The following is an 18,687-nucleotide window of genomic DNA, read 5'->3' as shown; positions in this document are numbered from 1 at the left end:
GGGGCTTGGAGGAGAAGAAAACTCAAGCGTCTTTTTGTTTCGTAAAAGCTGTCACGACAGCTGTTCAAGTCGGTATTTTGAACAGCTGTCACGACAGCTGTGTACAGCTGCCAGCTGTCTAAATCAAAACAAGCTGTTGTATATTGGGTCGTCTTTGCTGAAAAAGACGACATTTTAGATTAGCTCTTAGATAGCTTGAAGAGACAGAATTTTAATAAAAAAAACCTGACTGATTTTTTTTTCAGATTCGTTTGTGAACTCTCAAGAGTGGACTTTATCCAGAACAGTTCCCGATTTAAGGTAAATAAAAATAATTATAATGTTGATAATAATAATGAAAATGTTGATAATAATCATGAAAATGTTGATAAGCTGATTTTGATGATATATTAGCTTTTTTTGAAATTTGGTAGAACAATGACCACAACTTCAATTTTTGAAAGTTTTGAATATATTAGAAACACTTAATTTTGTATATTTTTTGTTACATTTTCAAATAAAAACTTTTCTTTCTTATTCTAGAGAGAATTTTAACAGAATGTTTAGGGCGACAGTTTTATTTACTCTATATTTTAGATATATATGTTACTTAAATAAAGAATGTTATATTTAAAATTGAATAATTATGATTTATCATGTTAATGCTTTTTACCTTTTTCAATCTTTGTCATTCTTTGGCCTATTCTTGATTTTTTTCTTGATGTGTTAAATTTTTCATGATATTAATCTAATAGAAAATTATTAACGTGAAGCAACTGTACCACTTAAAGGGACAATTTTCTTTATTTCAAAATGAATTCAGAATATAGAAGAATGAGATGGCTTATTCATAATGGCACCCTTAGAACCTCTCTATCTGTGTAACACACTTAGGAAAATATTTTTGTTTCCTATGTGAATTTGTTAAATTCTGTTAATTTCTTTTATTATTTAGCAGCTAAAATTCGCAAGTTTAGAGAAACTGAAATTAAAATAATTTATTTTCAGATTTAAAACTCCATAATTTTGTAACAGACAAATGTTGGAAGGGTACTGTGTGAATCGGACAGACGCCCTTTTTTCATTTAAAAGGATTTTTTTAATATTTTAGACTTGGGATAGTTGGTTCTTTGTCTAGTGGTAAATCTGCCCTTGTACACAGATATCTTACTGGCAGCTATATGCAGGTATACATTAAATTTCTATATACATAAAGTAGTAATCTCTGCCCTTGTACATTGATATCTTACTGGCAGCTATATGCAGGTAATATATATATTAAATATCTATGTACATAAAGTAGTAATCTCTGCCCTTGTACATAGATATCTTACTGGCAGCTATATGCACTATGCAGGTAATACATATATTAAATATCTATATACATAAAGTAGTTTTCTCTGTCCTTGTATATAGATATCTTACTAGGTAGCTATATGCAGGTAATACATATATTGAATATCTATATACTTAAAGTAGTAATATCTACCCTTGTACACAGATATCTTACTGGCAGCTATATGCAGGTAATACATATATTGAATATCTTTATACATAAAATAGTAATCTCTGCCCTTGTACACAGATATCTAACTGGCAGCTATATGCAGGTAATACATATATTAAATATCTTATTAAATATCTATATACTTAAAGTAGTAATATCTACCCTTGTACACAGATATCTTACTGGCAGCTATATGCAGGTAATATATATATTAAATATNATAAAAAATTTGGGCCCGATCGGTTCAGCCGTTTTGACGTTTATTGGATACAAACAAACAGACAGGCAGACAAATTTATATATAGATATATATATAAAGTAGTAATCTCTGTTTCTTTGTATTTTTGTATGTCCGAATATAACTCAGGAACTTATATGCTTCAACTTTTGATTGGGGAACTTGGGAGAACCACGGGAACGTTTTCAGCTCGGTTTAGAGATTCTAAGTTAACTGGGTCGACTTTTATAGGAAAAATAGCTTAATCGCAATTTAAGACGAAGCGCGGGTAAACAGCGGGAGTAACCTGGGCAACACTGGGTTTCTTAGCGAGTAAAATTTATAATAAATATATTTTTTGATAAAAAGTATCGAAAAAGGTGAAAAGCTGCCCTTTGATGTCAATTTTTTTATTCCTGAAAATATGTACCCCTGTCATTTTGCTTAGAATGTTCTGATTTCGTAAGATTATTATCAACGATTTTTTAAATTTAAAAAATACAAATTTTTTAATTTTTTAAAATTTTGATTGGTTCAGCCGTTTAAGACGTCTATTAGATCATAACTGTCAAACAAGGCGAATACTTTGAACTTTTAAATAAATGTGTATTTTCCGACTTAAAATGAAAAAGAAAATATTTGTTTTTTAATTTCTAGATTTTTTTGATATTCTGAATCATGAAATATTTGAGAATACCGTAAATGTAGATAATGTTCTGTAATTTGATCCTATTCGCCTTGAAACATGTTCGACGTCATTACTCAATCCCGGAATCCAAACTTTTCGAGAACTAAATAAGTGCTTTGACTTCTTTATAGAAGTCTTTTATGTTACAGGGTTACCCACTAAGGATAAGACTGTAAAGACGACCTGAAACACTTATGATATGACGATTCTAAGGTCTTCCGTTTTAAGTAAAGTCTTAACTCTTTTTACAAGTTTACAGAGTTGAAGGGAATCATGAATATAAGAAAGACAGTATAAGTTCCGTACAGTCGTCTCTGAAGTCTCAACCTTTGTGGGTGTACATTAAAATATTTATATCTGTTGTTTAGCAATGGGAAATCGATTTCTGGTTTTTTAATTCAGTTTTGAACAAATTTAATGTAAAAATAGTAAAAAATCTTTGATTTTCGAACCTCTTTCGATCAAAGCATAAATGCTTTCCGAACATTCAAAAAAAAAATTGCGAATTTTTTTGTTTCATCGGTAGAAAATTTTAATTGTTCCCTAAAAAAAAGGGCAAATATGTAATTTATGTAGACATTTTACCTCCTTATTGTTTAGGAGGAGTCTCCTGAAGGAGGCAGGTTTAAAAAGGAGGTTGTTGTGGAAGGACAAAGTTATTTATTATTAATCAGAGATGAGGGTGGACCACCAGAATTACAGGTAATGAAAAAAATAGGAAATGAAAAAATAGAAAAAAAATATCAAATTATGAAAAATTAAAAAAAGTTGAAAAATTAAAATGTTTAAATATGGAAATATTAAAATATTGTAAAATTTGGGAAGATTCCTCCCTCTGACTCCGCCCTTTTATCCTTAAAAAAAATATTTGGAAATTTACATAAAAAATGCAAGTTTACTTGTGTAACGGAAAATATTGCTCTGAAATCTGAATATCAAATTGCATGTTTGTAGATTCATGGATCATTTTCAGATTTCTTCTAATATAACGTCATCAATAAGCAGAGGGGTGAATAAGTAAAAAAAAAAAATTAAGTGGATTTTTTGTTTTCTGTACAAACAATGATTTGTATAAAAATTGCCTTTTTTCCAAGTTAGTAATGAACAAATTTTGTTGAGGAAAAGTACTTTATATTGTGTAGAATTTCGTTTCACATAAATCCTGTAAGATACAGGTTGTCCCACTAAAAATGAGTTTGTAAGATACAGGTTGTCCCAATAAAATGATCATCTAAGATACAGGTTGTCCCACTAAAAATGAATTTGTAAGATACAGGTTGTCCCAATAAAATGATCATCTAAGATACAGGTTGTCCCACTAAAAATGAATTTGTAAGATACAGGTTGTCCCAATAAAATGATCATCTAAGATACAGGTTGTCCCACTAAAAATGAATTTGTAAGATACAGGTTGTCCCAATAAAAATGAGTATCTAAGATACAGGTTGTCATACTAAAAATGATAATGTAAGATACAGGTTGTCCCACTAAAAATGATTTAGTAAAATACAGGTTATCCCAATAAAAATGACAATGGATGACAATCTTTGAACATATACATTAAACTATTTATGTAAACATTGATCGTTGAATGAAGCTGATAAAAAGGCCACTTTTTGTTTCTAATCTTACTAAGATAAAGGGTTAAATTAAACAATGGGTGCCATGTATCTATGGGGGATCCTCAAAACGTTTCTTGTATATTCATTTTAAGTTTAGGTGTGGAAAGTAGGACTCCCTAAGAACATGATTTGATTTGATTTGTTGGGACACCCTGTAGTAGAAATAGATCTATAAGATCTGAAAGAAATACTGTTCCCCGGCATCCTAAATCCGAATGATATTGCCTTTCAGATATCAGCCTTCAGCACTCATGTATCTCTATATTGACGGCTCAAACAAAAATCTCTTTCTGTTTTCTTTAAAATTGTTTCTTTTCTTGAAAAAAAAGTTTTACCAAAAAATAAAGAAGAAAAATTAACTGACTAACATACCGATTTTTATTAAGGTTTAAATATTTTTAATCCAGAATTTTCCAAATATTGATATTCTGAAACGTTTTGTGATCATGTTCATAATCAAGTATTCTCCTTTTTTGTTTTAAATAAGATTAAATAAAACAATTTTTCTGCTCGTGTGTAAAATATATTAAAATACTACAAAAATAATATTTAAAAAATGTTCTGTTTAGTTTACGAGCTGGGTTGATGCGATCATCTTCGTGTTCAGCTTGGAGAACGACAGCAGTTTCTCCGCCATCTACAACTACTACGCCAAGATGTCTCAGTTTAGGAATATACAGGAGATTCCTCTTATTCTAGTCGGTACTCAGGGTAGGTTTACGCATTTATACAGTACACAGGGTAGGTTTACGCATTTATACAGTACACAGGGTAGGTTTACGCATTTATACAGTACATTGGGTAGGTTTACGCATTTATAAAGTACATTGGGTAGGTTTACGCATTTATACAGTATACAGGGTAGGTTTACGCATTTATATAGTACACAGGGTAGGTTTACGCATTTATACAGTACATCGGGTAGGTTTACGCATTTATACAGTACACAGGGTAGGTTTAAGTACACAGGGTAGGTTTTCGCATATATACAGTACATTGGGTAGGTTTACGCATTTATACAGTACACAGGGTAGGTTTACGCATTTATACAGTACACAGGGTAGGTGTACGCATTTATACAGTACACAGTGTAGGTTGTACGCATTTATACAGTACACAGGGTAGGTTTACGCATTTATACAGTACACAGGGTAGGTTTACGCATTTATACAGTACACAGGGTAGGTGTACGCATTTATACAGTACACAGTGTAGGTTTACGCATTTATACAGTACACAGGGTAGGTTTACGCATTTATACAGGACATTGGGTAGGTTTACGCATTTTTACAGTACACAGGGTAGGCTTACACATTTATACAGTACACAGGGTAGGTTGTACTTTTAAGCAGTACACAGGGTAGGTTCTACGCATTTATACAAAACACAGGGTAGGCTTACACATTTATACAGTACACAGGGTAGGTTGTATTTTTAAACAGTACACAGGGTAGGTTTTACGCATTCATACAATACACAGGGTAGACTTACACATTCATACAGTTCACAACTTCACAGGGTAGGCTTACGCATTTTTAAAGTACACAGGGTAGGTTTTACGCATTTATGTAGTACACAGGGTAGGTTTTTGTACTCGTATATACAATACACAGGGTAGGTTGTACGCATTTATACAGTACACAGGGTAGGTTGTACGCATTTATACAGTACACAGGGTAGGTTGTACGCATTTATACAGTACACAGGGTAGGTTTTACGCATTTATAAAGTACACTGCTAGGTTTACGCATTTATACAGTAATCAGGGTAGGTTTACGCATTTATACAGTACACAGGGTAGGTTTACGCATTTATACAGTACACAGGGTACGTTGTACGCATTTATACAGTACACAGGGTAGGTTGTACGCATTTATACAGTACACATGGTAGGTTTTACGCATTTATATAGTACACAGGGTAGGTTTACGCATTTATACAGTACATTGGGTAGGTTTACGCATTTATACAGTACACAGGGTAGGTTTACGCATTTATACAGTACNAGGGTCTCTTGTAATTTCGCCGACTGTCCCTTTAGTTCATCATAAAAGCAATAAAATTCCCTTTAATATTTGCAGAAATGTTATACCTAGAGGCCAAGGATTAGAGCCAAATAGGTTGTACGCATTTATACAGTACACAGGGTAGGTTTACGCATTTATACAGTACATTGGGTAGGTTTTACGCATTCATACAGGGTAGGTTCTACGCATTTATACAATACACAGGGTAGGTTATACGTATTTTTACAGTACACAGGGTAGGTTGTACGCATTTATACAATACACAGGGTAGGATTACACATTTGTGCAGTACACAGGGTAGGTTGTACTTTTAAACAGTACACAGGGTAGGTTTTACGCATTTATACAATACACAGGGTAGGCTTAAACATTTATACAGTTCACAGGGTAGGCTTACGTATTTTTACAGTACACTGGGTAGGTTTTACGCATTTATGTAGTACACAGGGTAGGTTTTACGCATTTATACTGTACACAGGGTTGGTTTTACTCATTCATACAGGGTAGGTTGTACTCATATATACAGTACACAGGGTAGGTTGTACGTATTTATACAATACACAGGGTAGGTTGTACGCATTTATACAGTACACAGGGTAGGTTTTACGCAATTATACAGTACATAGGGTAGGTTTTACGCAGTTAAACAGTAAGCAGGGAAGGGTTTACGCATTTATACAGTACACAGGGTAGGCTTAAACATTTATACAGTTCACAGGGTAGGTTGTACTCATTTATACAGTACACAGGGTAGGGTTTACGCAATTATACAGTACACAGGGTAGGTTTTACGCAGTTAAACAGTACGCAGGGTAGGTTGTACGTATTTATACAGTACACAGGGTAGGTTGTACGCATTTATACAGTACACAGGATAGGTTGTACGCATTTATACAGTACACAGGGTAGGTTGTACGTATTTATACAATACACAGGGTAGGTTGTACGCATTTATACAGTACACAGGGTAGGTTTTACGCAGTTATACAGTACGCAGGGAAGAGTTTACACATTTATACAGTACACAATTATTAGGTTTTCAGGGGCCTTTGCCCTTCTTTTATTTCAACTCTCAACTTTGAGCATTTTCTCCTCGTACAATATAAAATAGTAGGCAAAGAAATTTCGAGGATTTATTTAATTTTTTTGTGGATTGTAAGAAGGTTACCAAAATCTAAATTTTTTAAAACAAATTTTGAAATTTTGAGCAGACGGCTGAACCGATCGGGCCTCAAAAATTTGAGCCCAATCGGTTTAGCCGCCTGGACGTTTATTTGATACAAACAAACAAAACAAACAGAAAGACCCACAAAGTAAATATATATATAGATGCGTATGTGGGTGCACTCTAAGATCAGCAAATATACGCAGGGGGGTAATTTAAATACGGACACGCTTCAAATGCGTACATACAAATATACCGTTTTATTGGTTTACTTAGCACAGGCGAAAAAGCTGAGAAACCTCTGGATAAAGCGTGCTCATATCGGTAACTTAAATACGCAAAAGATTTACGCATTTGTGGGTCGTTTTTTAACTATAATAACCCCCTGATTTACCCACCATTTATATCTACTTCTGTAAAATGTATACGTAGCATACACGGAGAATTTTAAAATAGCCCTTTCAATTTGAATTCAGGCTTTCTTTCAAGTTTAAAATCAAATTCTCTGAAATTTGTCTAAATGTATGGGCTAGTAATGATTGAATGGGAGGGAGTGGGGGGAGGGGGGGGTCCTGACGCTAAAATATTTTAACTGTTCTTAATTGCGTTATGGTGTTACGAGTTTTAAACCAATTTTTCGCAAATATTAGATTTTGATTTTTAAGAAAATGTTCTGCTTAATATTTCTACGCTCAGATGATTTAGATAACGCTAGTTTAACCCAGCATGAAACTTCTTTTACAAACAGTTAATTTACTAACTGACTTTAATTTCAGGTGACCCGCCATTAACAAAAATGGCCATGCCCGATTTACAACAATACCATTAAAACCTTTATCTGAGAAATTATGTAGAAGATAACGAAGTTTATCCAGCTTGAAAAGTAATTAATTCTGATAATGTCGCCATGGATTTCCTGCAGTAGAAATTCGCAAGTCAATTTTGCAGAGAAACCACAATTTAGAAATAATCAGTTTTCATGATCATAAACATAGATATCTAATGCATACTTGAATTAGGTAAAGATTTTAAGAGTACCGTTGTGAATAGAACAGATCAGTCTTCAAATGGACGGTTACTTGAAATTACGCTTTTTGTCCCTTCAAGCACTGGAGTGAGTAGAGGCTGGGTTAGAAGCAGATTTTACTGTTTCCGATTTAACCAAATTGAAATGATTTTATTGATTCTTCGAATCAGTTTTTTCCTTGATAAAATAATATTTAAAATCAGGATATATCCCCTAACTCTTATCCTGGGATATACCCCTATATAGCTTCGGTCAAATACTACAATTATAAATTATTTTAAATACAGTTTCATTTTCCCAGACTTGTTTTTCCAGTGTGCTTCCCACCCTCGTTTAATATTGGAAGAGGGGTCAGGGGGATTTACTTTCAAATATTAACCCCCCACCCAAAAAAAATGCAGTTTTTAAGAATTCCTTTTTTCCTTTTTTTTCATTCATACAAATATTTTTACAGGGATTGATCAACGTGGAGAATATCTGCCCCTGATGAGACACTTTTCAAATNTTTCGGTGCCAAATTCTAGTATTTCAAATCATTAATATTATTTGGGTCTCTGATCATTATTAAACTCCGTGGTCCGCAGGTGTTACGCTATAGATTTTGAATATATATATACATATTAGATACATATATATATTTTTTTATTCCAACTGATGATTGGGTTAGACCAATGAAACATTTTGTCTTGGAAGAAATATATATTTAAACATCTAAAATCTATATTTAAACGGGAAAAAAGTTGAAAATACTCTATATAATATATTTATTATGTAAGTATGCAGTCAAATAAATTTTTCAGACGCCACTTGGACGTTTTCAATGAAAAACTTAAAAAATGAATTTCAATTAATCCCAAAATTTTAGTTGGTTTCAATCTTCCCGACAATTCTCATGTTTTTAATATTGTCTACAGTAGTTTTTGTTATTTCGTCTACAGAGCCGCGGGGTATGTTAGAACTGATTTCTTCTGGTAAGAAATTTAGAGGGTTGAATATATGGGGGGAGGGGGCTTAAAACTGAAGAAAAAAAGGGAAACATATGACATTGATAATATAAAAGAACGAACAATTTTTGTGAATATTAAACTCAAAATGTTAAAAATACCTCTTTTTCAGCGAACTCGTTTTAGAAAAGGCTAGTGGGGGGGAATCCTATAAACATGAATTTGATTATTAAACAGTCTGGAGATAGAGAGGGGGAAGTGTATTTCGATTAATCGAATTAGTTCTCGTGTCCATGTAGACATTGATAGCTGATCGCGCCCATTGGTTTGGCGTTGATCGACTTAGTGATTGTGTCCGTGTAGACATTGATAGCTGATCGCGCCCATTAGTTTGGCATTGATTGGCTTAGTGCTTTCGTCCGTGTAGACTTGATAGCTGATCGCGCCCATTAGTTTGGCGTTGATCAATTACGAGCTCGTATCCTGGTTGACATTTGATAGCTGACGAGATTGTGTCCGGGTTTAGACATTGATAGCTAAGTGAACTACAGTTTCTAGAATTGTAGTTTCTAGACTTGTAGTTTCTAGAATTGTAATTTCTAGATTGTTAGTTTCTAAAATGGTAGTTTTTGGTAGTTTCTAGAATTGTAACTTCTAGAATGTTAGTTTCTAAAATGGTAGTTGTTCAATTGTACTTTCCAGAATGATAGTTTCTAAAATGGTAGTTTTTTAAATTGTACTTTCTAGAATGGTAGTTTCTAGAATGGTAGTTTCTAGAATGGTAATTTCTAAAACGGTAGTTTCTAAAAAGGTAGTTTCTAGAATGGTAGTTTCTAGAATATTAGTTTCTAGAATGTTAGTTTCTAGAATGGTAGTTTCTAGAATGTTAGTATCTAGAATGGTAGTATCTAGAATGTTAGTATCTAGAATGGTAGTATCTAGAATGTTAGTATCTAGAATGGTAGTTTATAGAATGGTAGTTTCTAGAATGGTATCCGTATGTCTTGGAACAATCAAATCTTAGATTTAGGACAGTTTTTACCCCGCTCTTCTTACTGCAGCTTTTACACTGAGGCTTGGATCTGTTTTTGTATAAATACATGTTCAGAATAATCTTATTCTTCTCATTTTATATTTATTTGGGATTCTCTGGGGAAATAAAATACGCAATACATACACTGCAGTGCCGTTCATAGAACTCTCTTCTTAAATATCATCTTAGAAATGAATAAAAATCAATTTTTTGTTATGATCATAAATTTTAAAAAATCTAGCCGTGCTTCCTTTTTGTTGAAAAATATAATGAACTAGAAATGTAAAATGAATAAAAAAAATCAGCGCTACACCTTTTTATTTTATTTTCCTAACTTTTCAGTTTAATTTATATTTGGGAACAAAAAAGTTTCGATCATTTGTTGAATTCTTACATGTGTCCACTGTACGGTGAACCGGTTTTTCCCGCGCATATTTCTCCTCTGTACATTTCACGGTGTACACTTTACACAGTGCAGCAGAGAAGTTATTTTGGCGCATTTCAACGTATTTTAATAATATTATTATTTTCTAATTTCTAGACGGGATCTGTGATAACAATCCTCGGATAATAGAAGATGCGCGAGCGCGTAAGCTGGCAATGGACCTGAAAAGATGCGCGTACTACGAGACTTGCGCCACCTACGGACTCAATGTAGAGCGGGTTTTCCAGGATGGTAAGTTGATACAAAATACTCACCGTTTTATATTGTTGATACACATCTATTTCACGATCAATTTTCTAATTCGATTTTTATTTGAATCTTTCTGTTTGCCTTGCTATTGTGAATCAGTAATTTTTTCAAGCTCTATATTTATTTTAATTCTAACATACTTTATGATAAAGATAAAGTTGAATATTACATGGAATATGAATGCTCTATTTATATAAGAATTACAATAAATTATAAAAAATACACTGAAAACTTATAAAATTGTACAAAATTGTAGAAAATTGTAAAAAAAATTGTATTTTCTGTTCAATTTTTAATCACATTATTTATTAGTATTTAAATTGTAAAAATATTTCAGCGTGTCAGAAGATAGTTCAAGTAAAGGGATTGGGTTCAAGACCAACCACGCCCACCAGCTTCATGCCACGCCCCTTCACCACATACATGTCCTCACCAACCAACGGGTAGGCGGGACAATTACACATCTTATTTTACAATGTGTTTTCTTCCCAGGACTTTTTTGGCTTCAAAATTATCCAAATGTTCACATTTTGTTGTTGTGAATCACATCCCATGTAAGGTTTATATTGATGATTACAAGTTTTGCCTCAAAAACATCCGATTTAAACAAAAAATTTTGAAATCCGCCAATGTAATCCGAAAAATCTGTGAAATCTCAAAATTTCTTGTTCAATTTTGAATAAACTAGGCTTTTAGGGCGCTTCGCGCCCATCGTCTATTTCAACTTGTAACTGTGGCTTTATCTGTGAGCATCTTCTCTTTTTACAGTATAAAACAAAAACAAAAAAGTTTGCGAATTTCATTATATTTTTTTCGCGCATTTTCAAAATCTTACAAAAATAAAAAACTTTTAAGCAGAAATTTTTAAAATTTTGATCATTCATAAACCTTCCATAGGTCACGTGAGGTCCCACACAACATTTGGGCCCGATCGGTTCAGCCTTTTCGACGTTTATTGGATACAACAAACAAACAGACAGACAGACAAGCCAAATTTATATGTAGATAAATATGTGTATATTTTTTTTTGGGGGGGGGGCGGCTTCAGAAGAAACACGCTTATTCAATTTTTATTTTATTTCTAATTTTTCTGGCAAGGCTTGTAAGTCTTTTCAGAACAACTTAAATTCTAAAATAAAATATTTCTTTTATATTGTTTTATTGTTAAGGTACGCTAACGCAATAATACAACAATCTCACTCACCTGCTGGGAATAACTACCAGGTAAGAAGCTTTTTCTATTTTAAAAAGTTTTAATGAGAACATTTTTATATTTTTTTTAAGTTTTATGTTTATTCAACCATACTAAAAGTAAACAAAATAGAAGCTATTGCTTGAGCTTGTTTCGGGAGAAATTATTTTAAATTTTTATCATGTTTTTTTGGGTCGAAAAATTATGGGAAATAGTATGCATTTGAACAAGTGGAAAACAAAAATAATTGTACATTATTGAAAACAAAAACAAACAAAATATGGTTAAAAACAAACAAAAGAAGTTTAAATATTTTATTATTTTTCTTTTTTTCTCCCGAGCACTGTGTTCCTTATCTAAAGACATTTGAAAAAAAAGTTTAAAAACTAAAATGTTTTCTTTTTCAGCCTCACTCACCCGCTCACATACTTCCTCATCAAAATTCATTTACCTCCAATAAGGTCAGTTTTTGATACAGGGGGACAGAACTATAGTTTATTAAACAACGAATGTTAGTAAATTATAAATATGGAATTCAAATCTCAAAATTTTACAAATAAAAAAGTACAAAAACTTTCTAATGCTCTGAAGGGTTCAGCAAAAGAAAAGCAAAAAAAATTTAAAAAAATTTCGTTTATTCAATAAATCAGTAAATTTTTTTTAAATAATCCGGATCTGGGTCCATTATTTTTATCCGTTTCCGGATTAAACTGTATCGTACAGAAATGGATCCTAAGCACTGGTTTTGAAAAAGCATTGCGTTGACATAAACTTGTATGTAATTATGTTACCAATACCCGACCAACCCGTAATATTTGAAATTATGACCCCCCCCCCCTCCCCATTTTGAAACTTTTAAATGGTTTAGATTAGGGGTTGATCCAAACCACGTTTAGACTAATTAAAGTAGGCGTTAATTCCAAATACAATAAAAAATATGAATTTCGATATAAACCCTCTTCAGTTCTAACGATAATATAACCATCAAAATGCATAACAATAACAACAAAATATTGAAATTATTTACAAGGTATCATAGAAGGTTTTTAAATATAAAAAGGGAACGAACTCAGATCATAAAATGTAAAAAAAAATAATTTGCAAATATTCCCTTTTTGAAAATTACTTTTCCATGAGATGTAATGAAAAAAAAAACCTGTTCATTGAATATCTATCTATCTATCTATCTATCTATCTATGTTGATATCTCTATACCTATAATGTCTGTACCTCGCTATTAAGTCAGTTAATTCCACCCATAATAAATCCTAATATTCTCCCATCTATCTTTCTATTTATCTATCTATCTATCTATCTATCTATCTATCTTTCTATCTATATCTGAACATACTTTTTTGTCTAATTATTTAAAAGTCCATTTTTCTATTTTACTATTTGTTTATTTTCTTATCCTATCTATTTATGTATCTATAAATTTATCTCTTTAAATACCTGTTCAATTATCTCTCTGTCTGTCTATCTATCTATCTATCTATCTATCTATTTATCTATCTATCTATCTATCTATCTATCTATTTATCTATACAATAAAATATAAATCTATCTGTCTATCTATTAGCTGGAAAGCAAGAGCTTAAGACTAACCGGGAAATCTGGGTTTCTTAGTATTTATTAGGCGTAGGTGTCCTTACCAAGTTACACCAGGGGTGTTGAAAAAAAATATTTAAAAAAAAATTTTCACATCAAAAAATCTTAGAGTTTTTATGTAAGCGGTTTTTACCAATTTAAAAGATTTTTTCTATCTCCTTTTTTTTCGAGAATATGAAAAAATAAAAAATTAGAATTTTGTATTGAAATGTGAAAAAAAATTTCCCTGTTGAATTTCCTATAATTGTCAAGCCTATGATGGTGTGGGTTGATATCTTACTCAGTCTAGGTTAGATGCGACACAAGCAATCTTGTACCGGAGTTTTAATCATATCCTCTTAGAAATTAACTGAGTTAGAAACTTTTGATTTTAAAAGACGCTAATCAACAACTGCTGAAATCGAAAACTTTAGATCAAACTTTAAATTTGAATCTGTGAAATCCGTGAATACAGCTTTCTGATATTTTTTTAATTCTTTTTATTTCGATTTTCATTTATGCCTTATTTCTTCGGTCAGTTCAATTTTGCTTTTAAAATCTTACAAAGAGCCATTTTTAGAAAATAAATCTTAGATTTTGTGAAGGCTCTGAAAAAAAATTTAAAAAAAACTTTCAAAATCAAACCCACTCTTATATTTTTTTTATTTTATGTTTTTTAACTATGTTTTAAATTATGTTTTTATTTATTAATTTTGTGAGTTAATTTCTAGAAACTTTTTAAAAATGCAATCCCATTAGTTTGTTGATATGTTGATTAATATTAGTCTAAAACTGAGTTTTATGCTTTACAAAAGGATGAAAACTTTTATAACCCACAGAAAGGTAACGAAAATAGATAAAAGTTCATTTAAATTATTGAAATTAAATTTTAATTTGTTGTATTGTATTCTACACTGTTAAACGTACTTATTCGTAATTATTGAGTTCAATTTGGTTAACTAAATTTAGAAAAAAACGCAGCTTTTCTCCATTACATTTTCCAAAAAAGAATCTAAAACATTTTGGAAAACAAGTGTCACATATGGACATTTTAGCCACCCCCTGCCCCCCACCCCCATCCTTCCTCATCAAACTAGCCTTATATATTCCTGACATACAGCAATTATATACTTGGGGTTATAATTCATATTACAGTTTATACATTTAGCAATAATATTCCAAGAAACGCCCGTAGTCGATATTTTATCAGAAATCGATAAAACTGATTTAAGTTTGATAATTCGGGGAATAGGAAAATTTGCATCGACATATTCGGAAAGAGAGATAGAGGAGATAGAAAAATATGTTTTAGAGGGAAGGATGGATAGAAAAGCAGTGAGATAGAGATGGAAAGATAGATTGATAGATAAATTGATTAATGGATGGATGGATAGATAGATTGATAGATCGATAGATAGATTGATATATAGATAGATCGATTGCTTGATAGATTAATAGATTGATAGATTGATAGAACCGATAGAATCGATGGAAAGATAGATTGATAAATGGAGAAAGTTGATGGAAAGATGTATTGATAGAAATTGATGTAGAGATAGATTGATAGAGTTGATAGAAAGATAGATAAATAAATAAATAGAGTTGGTGGAAAGATGTATTGATAGATAGATATTATTGATGGTAAGATAGATTGATAAGAGTTGATAAAAAGATAAAAAAAATAAATAGAGTTGATGGAAAAATTGATAGATAAATATATCAATATATTAATAGGTAAGTAGTGAAATAGATAGATACAATTAATCAAAAAATAGATTGATAGACAGATAGGTTGGATGGATGCAACTATCAATAATTTGATTGATGAATTGATTGATGGTGGGAGGATAAGTGAATAAAGAATAGATTAAGAAGAGAGTTAAATTATGTTTAATAGAGATAGATAGATAGATCCATAGATAGATAGATAGATAGATAGATGGATCCATAGATAGATATATAGATAGATAGATCTTTCTATCTTTCCAAATGTTACTCAGATTGAAGTTCAAAAGGTACTGTTGTGAATTGGGCAATGAACATGCATCTTTTTAAACGGAGGGTCTCTTGTAATTTCGCCGACTGTCCCTTTAGTTCATCATAAAAGCAATAAAATTCCCTTTAATATTTGCAGAAATGTTATACCTAGAGGCCAAGGATTAGAGCCAAATAGTATTATTAATTGTCGTATGCTTACTGCCTACTGCTTGGTGATAAATTGGTTTATTGTAAAGCATTGTATTGGAGTATTTAGCCCGGAGGGGGGGGGGGGTAGCAACAAATTCTTTTTAATCCTCCAATTTTGTTTTACTGTTAGGATTAAGTTGAAAGGTGAATATGTATTTTTACTGTCATCTGGAAAGACAGTTATTTGCGGATTTGTGTTTAACTGCATTTGCAAGATGTTTCATGTTGCAGCATTTACGAATTAAAACCAACTATTCTAACTTTTTCTTGTCAAATTATCCGAATTTTTTAGTTAGATATTTTATGAGTTTTCTTATTTTCTGCAGAAGATAAATAGTTTGTATATTAAAGACTTAATTTCAAATTTCATTTTTCGAGTGGCATGTCTTCCGCAGCAATAATGAGAAAGATATTGTCGTTTTTCTATCTGAAATTTTGACAATGTCTTCATTGATTCTGTCGCACAAAGCCGCAAGTAGCCATAATCGCGAATGGATAAAAATGCAAGGATATCTCTTATCATCCTTGATATGACAAAGGTTTCAAGGTTACTGTTGTGAATCGGACCATGGCAATTGAAATAATGTCTCCAGTCCCTTTAAGGACAAACAATGAAGGATTTAAAAACTGGAAACAAACAAATTTTTGTTTACTTTCTTTGCTGGTTTTTTATTTGTTTGTTAGAAATAGATTGTTTGTTGTTCACGAAAACATATTCATTGATTCAAGTTTGAACAAGGAAAATATGTTTACTTCACATTTGAAAATATCTCTTGTTGCTTTTTAATTTTCTCTGATTGTTATGATACCTTTAGATTCTCATATGTTCTTTTTAAAATCTTGATTCCAATTTCCTTTTTACAGGGTGTTGAAAATAAAACTTAATCATTGGAAATTTAAATTCAAAGTTAGAATAAATTAGGTTTTTTCAATCACGTTTTTCTTCTTTTTATTTGTAGTGAATGTTCATTAAGAAAAAATGCTTTATATAACTCTTATTTATATCAACGTTTTTTAGAAAACGGTTTTATTTTAACACCCTTTAGATTCTCATCCTATTCTTCTCCTGTAACTTTATCTGATTGTTGGTGTTTATGGTTGGATGAATTAGTTTCTCATCCCCTGGAGGGATACAGCTACCTCATCCGTCCCCCCGGTCGCTGAGAACGGTATTAAATCATTGATATCCACTATCCAGTAAACTCCGATTTCTGAACCTTCTAAACCCAGAGCTCCGCTCCGATTTCAGAACCTAGGGCTCCGCTCGCACTCCCCACTCCCCAGTCATAGTAAGACTACTCAGTTGGTCGGAATGAAGTATTGTGGGACCACAATATAAAATATAATATATCAGTAAAAATAGTGAAAATAGATAAAAATATTGTTTAAAACATTTCAAAGTGATCAGTTTTGCTAAGATTCTCGAATGCTCATTTTTAAGGTATAACATGAAACTTTACACAAAAGCATTGTTTAAAAAGAAAATCTGGGTTAAATTCTGCTAAAAAGTTTAATGGAATTTGCATACTGTACTTTAAAAATCATATAGCCATCAAAAAAGGGGTCCAAAAGTGACAAATAATACTTATAATCAATATTATCAATAGTTCAACCGTCGCATTGGAAGATGAAATGGCGTAAATCTATCCGATCTTGTTGAGGTCAAGTTCATCTTGAAAATGAAACAATTAAATCTATTTATTTTTAAATTGAATTTAGTTCACAGGAGCTTAAAAATCAAATCAAGATGTTGAGGTTGATCAAGTGATCTCAAATCAAGATGTTGAGGTTGATCAAGTGATCTCAAATCAAGATGTTGAGGTTGATCACGTGATCTTAATTTTTCTCGAATTTGTGAATTCATATATTTCTTTCGTTAAATAGTACACTTTTATGTTATTACTTATTTGTATACATTATAGACAAAATTGAAGGGGGGGGGGGTGTCTTTATTCCCTCTACAGTGTACAACTTTGAATTAAGAATTCTGTGAAACCCTTTAAATGGAAAAACTTGAATGTTAATCAAAATCCGTACGATTAGTTTTTAACAATTTTCTCCTTATATACGCAACAGATAGAAGTAAGATTAGTAGTGATCAAAAAAGCTTATTTTTCGCCGTAAGCCTATACCCCCTTTCATTATTCACAAACACTCTCTTTAAGTTAAACACTTGAAGCCCTTATATCTGTATAAATTTAATTGTTGAATAATGAAAATGCTAATTTTTAAAACCTTGGGTGTAATTATGGTAACAAGGGGAGACATAGTTTAAAGTGACAATCCATTTATGAAAGAGAATGTCCGATTCACAACGGTTTCTTTTAAATTTAAATTTCTAATTGTGGTTTTCTATAAAAAATGTCATGCCGGGGATTTTATGCAGCAGAATAAAAGAACACATATCACAGAATTCAACACTTTTTAAAAGAGGGAAAATCGAAAATATCTTTCCCATTGTTTCCACGCTACAAATGAATGGTCACATTAAATTAATCCTACAGTCCCTTTGAGGTTGATTGTTTCATCGTTGCCCTTTCCTGTCTTTTCCTTTCTTTTCTTACCTTTTCATGCCTTCCTGCCTTTTCCTTCCTTTTCCTTCCTTTTCCTTCCTTTTCCTTCTTTTTACTTCCTTTTCCTTCCTTTTCCTTTTTTTCCTGTCTTTTCCTTCTATTTCTTACCTTTTCATGCCTTCCTGCCTTTTCCTTCCTTTTCTTTCCTTATCCTTCCTTTTCCTTCCTTTTCCTTTTTTTCCTGTCTTTTCCTTCCTTTTCCTTCCTACTGTCTTGAAAAACTGCTCCTTTTTACAGGGTGTTGA

General features: G+C 31.8%; 1 protein-coding gene across 1 annotated transcript in view; it reads left to right on the top strand.

The window, feature by feature from the left end:
- LOC111715451 (centaurin-gamma-1A) overlaps positions 1-18,687 on the top strand; it is a 48,829-nt gene that overhangs the window by 27,648 nt on the left and 2,494 nt on the right. Inside the window, exons 4-11 of the mRNA XM_023490775.1 lie at positions 246-300; positions 1,091-1,166; positions 2,992-3,093; positions 4,583-4,724; positions 10,751-10,885; positions 11,241-11,346; positions 12,073-12,127; positions 12,503-12,556. Coding sequence (XP_023346543.1) covers positions 246-300; positions 1,091-1,166; positions 2,992-3,093; positions 4,583-4,724; positions 10,751-10,885; positions 11,241-11,346; positions 12,073-12,127; positions 12,503-12,556 — 725 coding nt within the window. The remainder of the gene's footprint in view (positions 1-245; positions 301-1,090; positions 1,167-2,991; positions 3,094-4,582; positions 4,725-10,750; positions 10,886-11,240; positions 11,347-12,072; positions 12,128-12,502; positions 12,557-18,687) is intronic.

The sequence above is a fragment of the Eurytemora carolleeae genome, unplaced genomic scaffold, assembly GCF_000591075.1.
Source record: "Eurytemora carolleeae unplaced genomic scaffold, Eaff_2.0 scaffold1717, whole genome shotgun sequence".
NCBI lineage: Eukaryota > Metazoa > Arthropoda > Copepoda > Calanoida > Temoridae > Eurytemora > Eurytemora carolleeae.
Note: the sequence above shows the minus strand (reverse complement) of the source record. Positions and strands in the feature narration are given on the sequence as shown.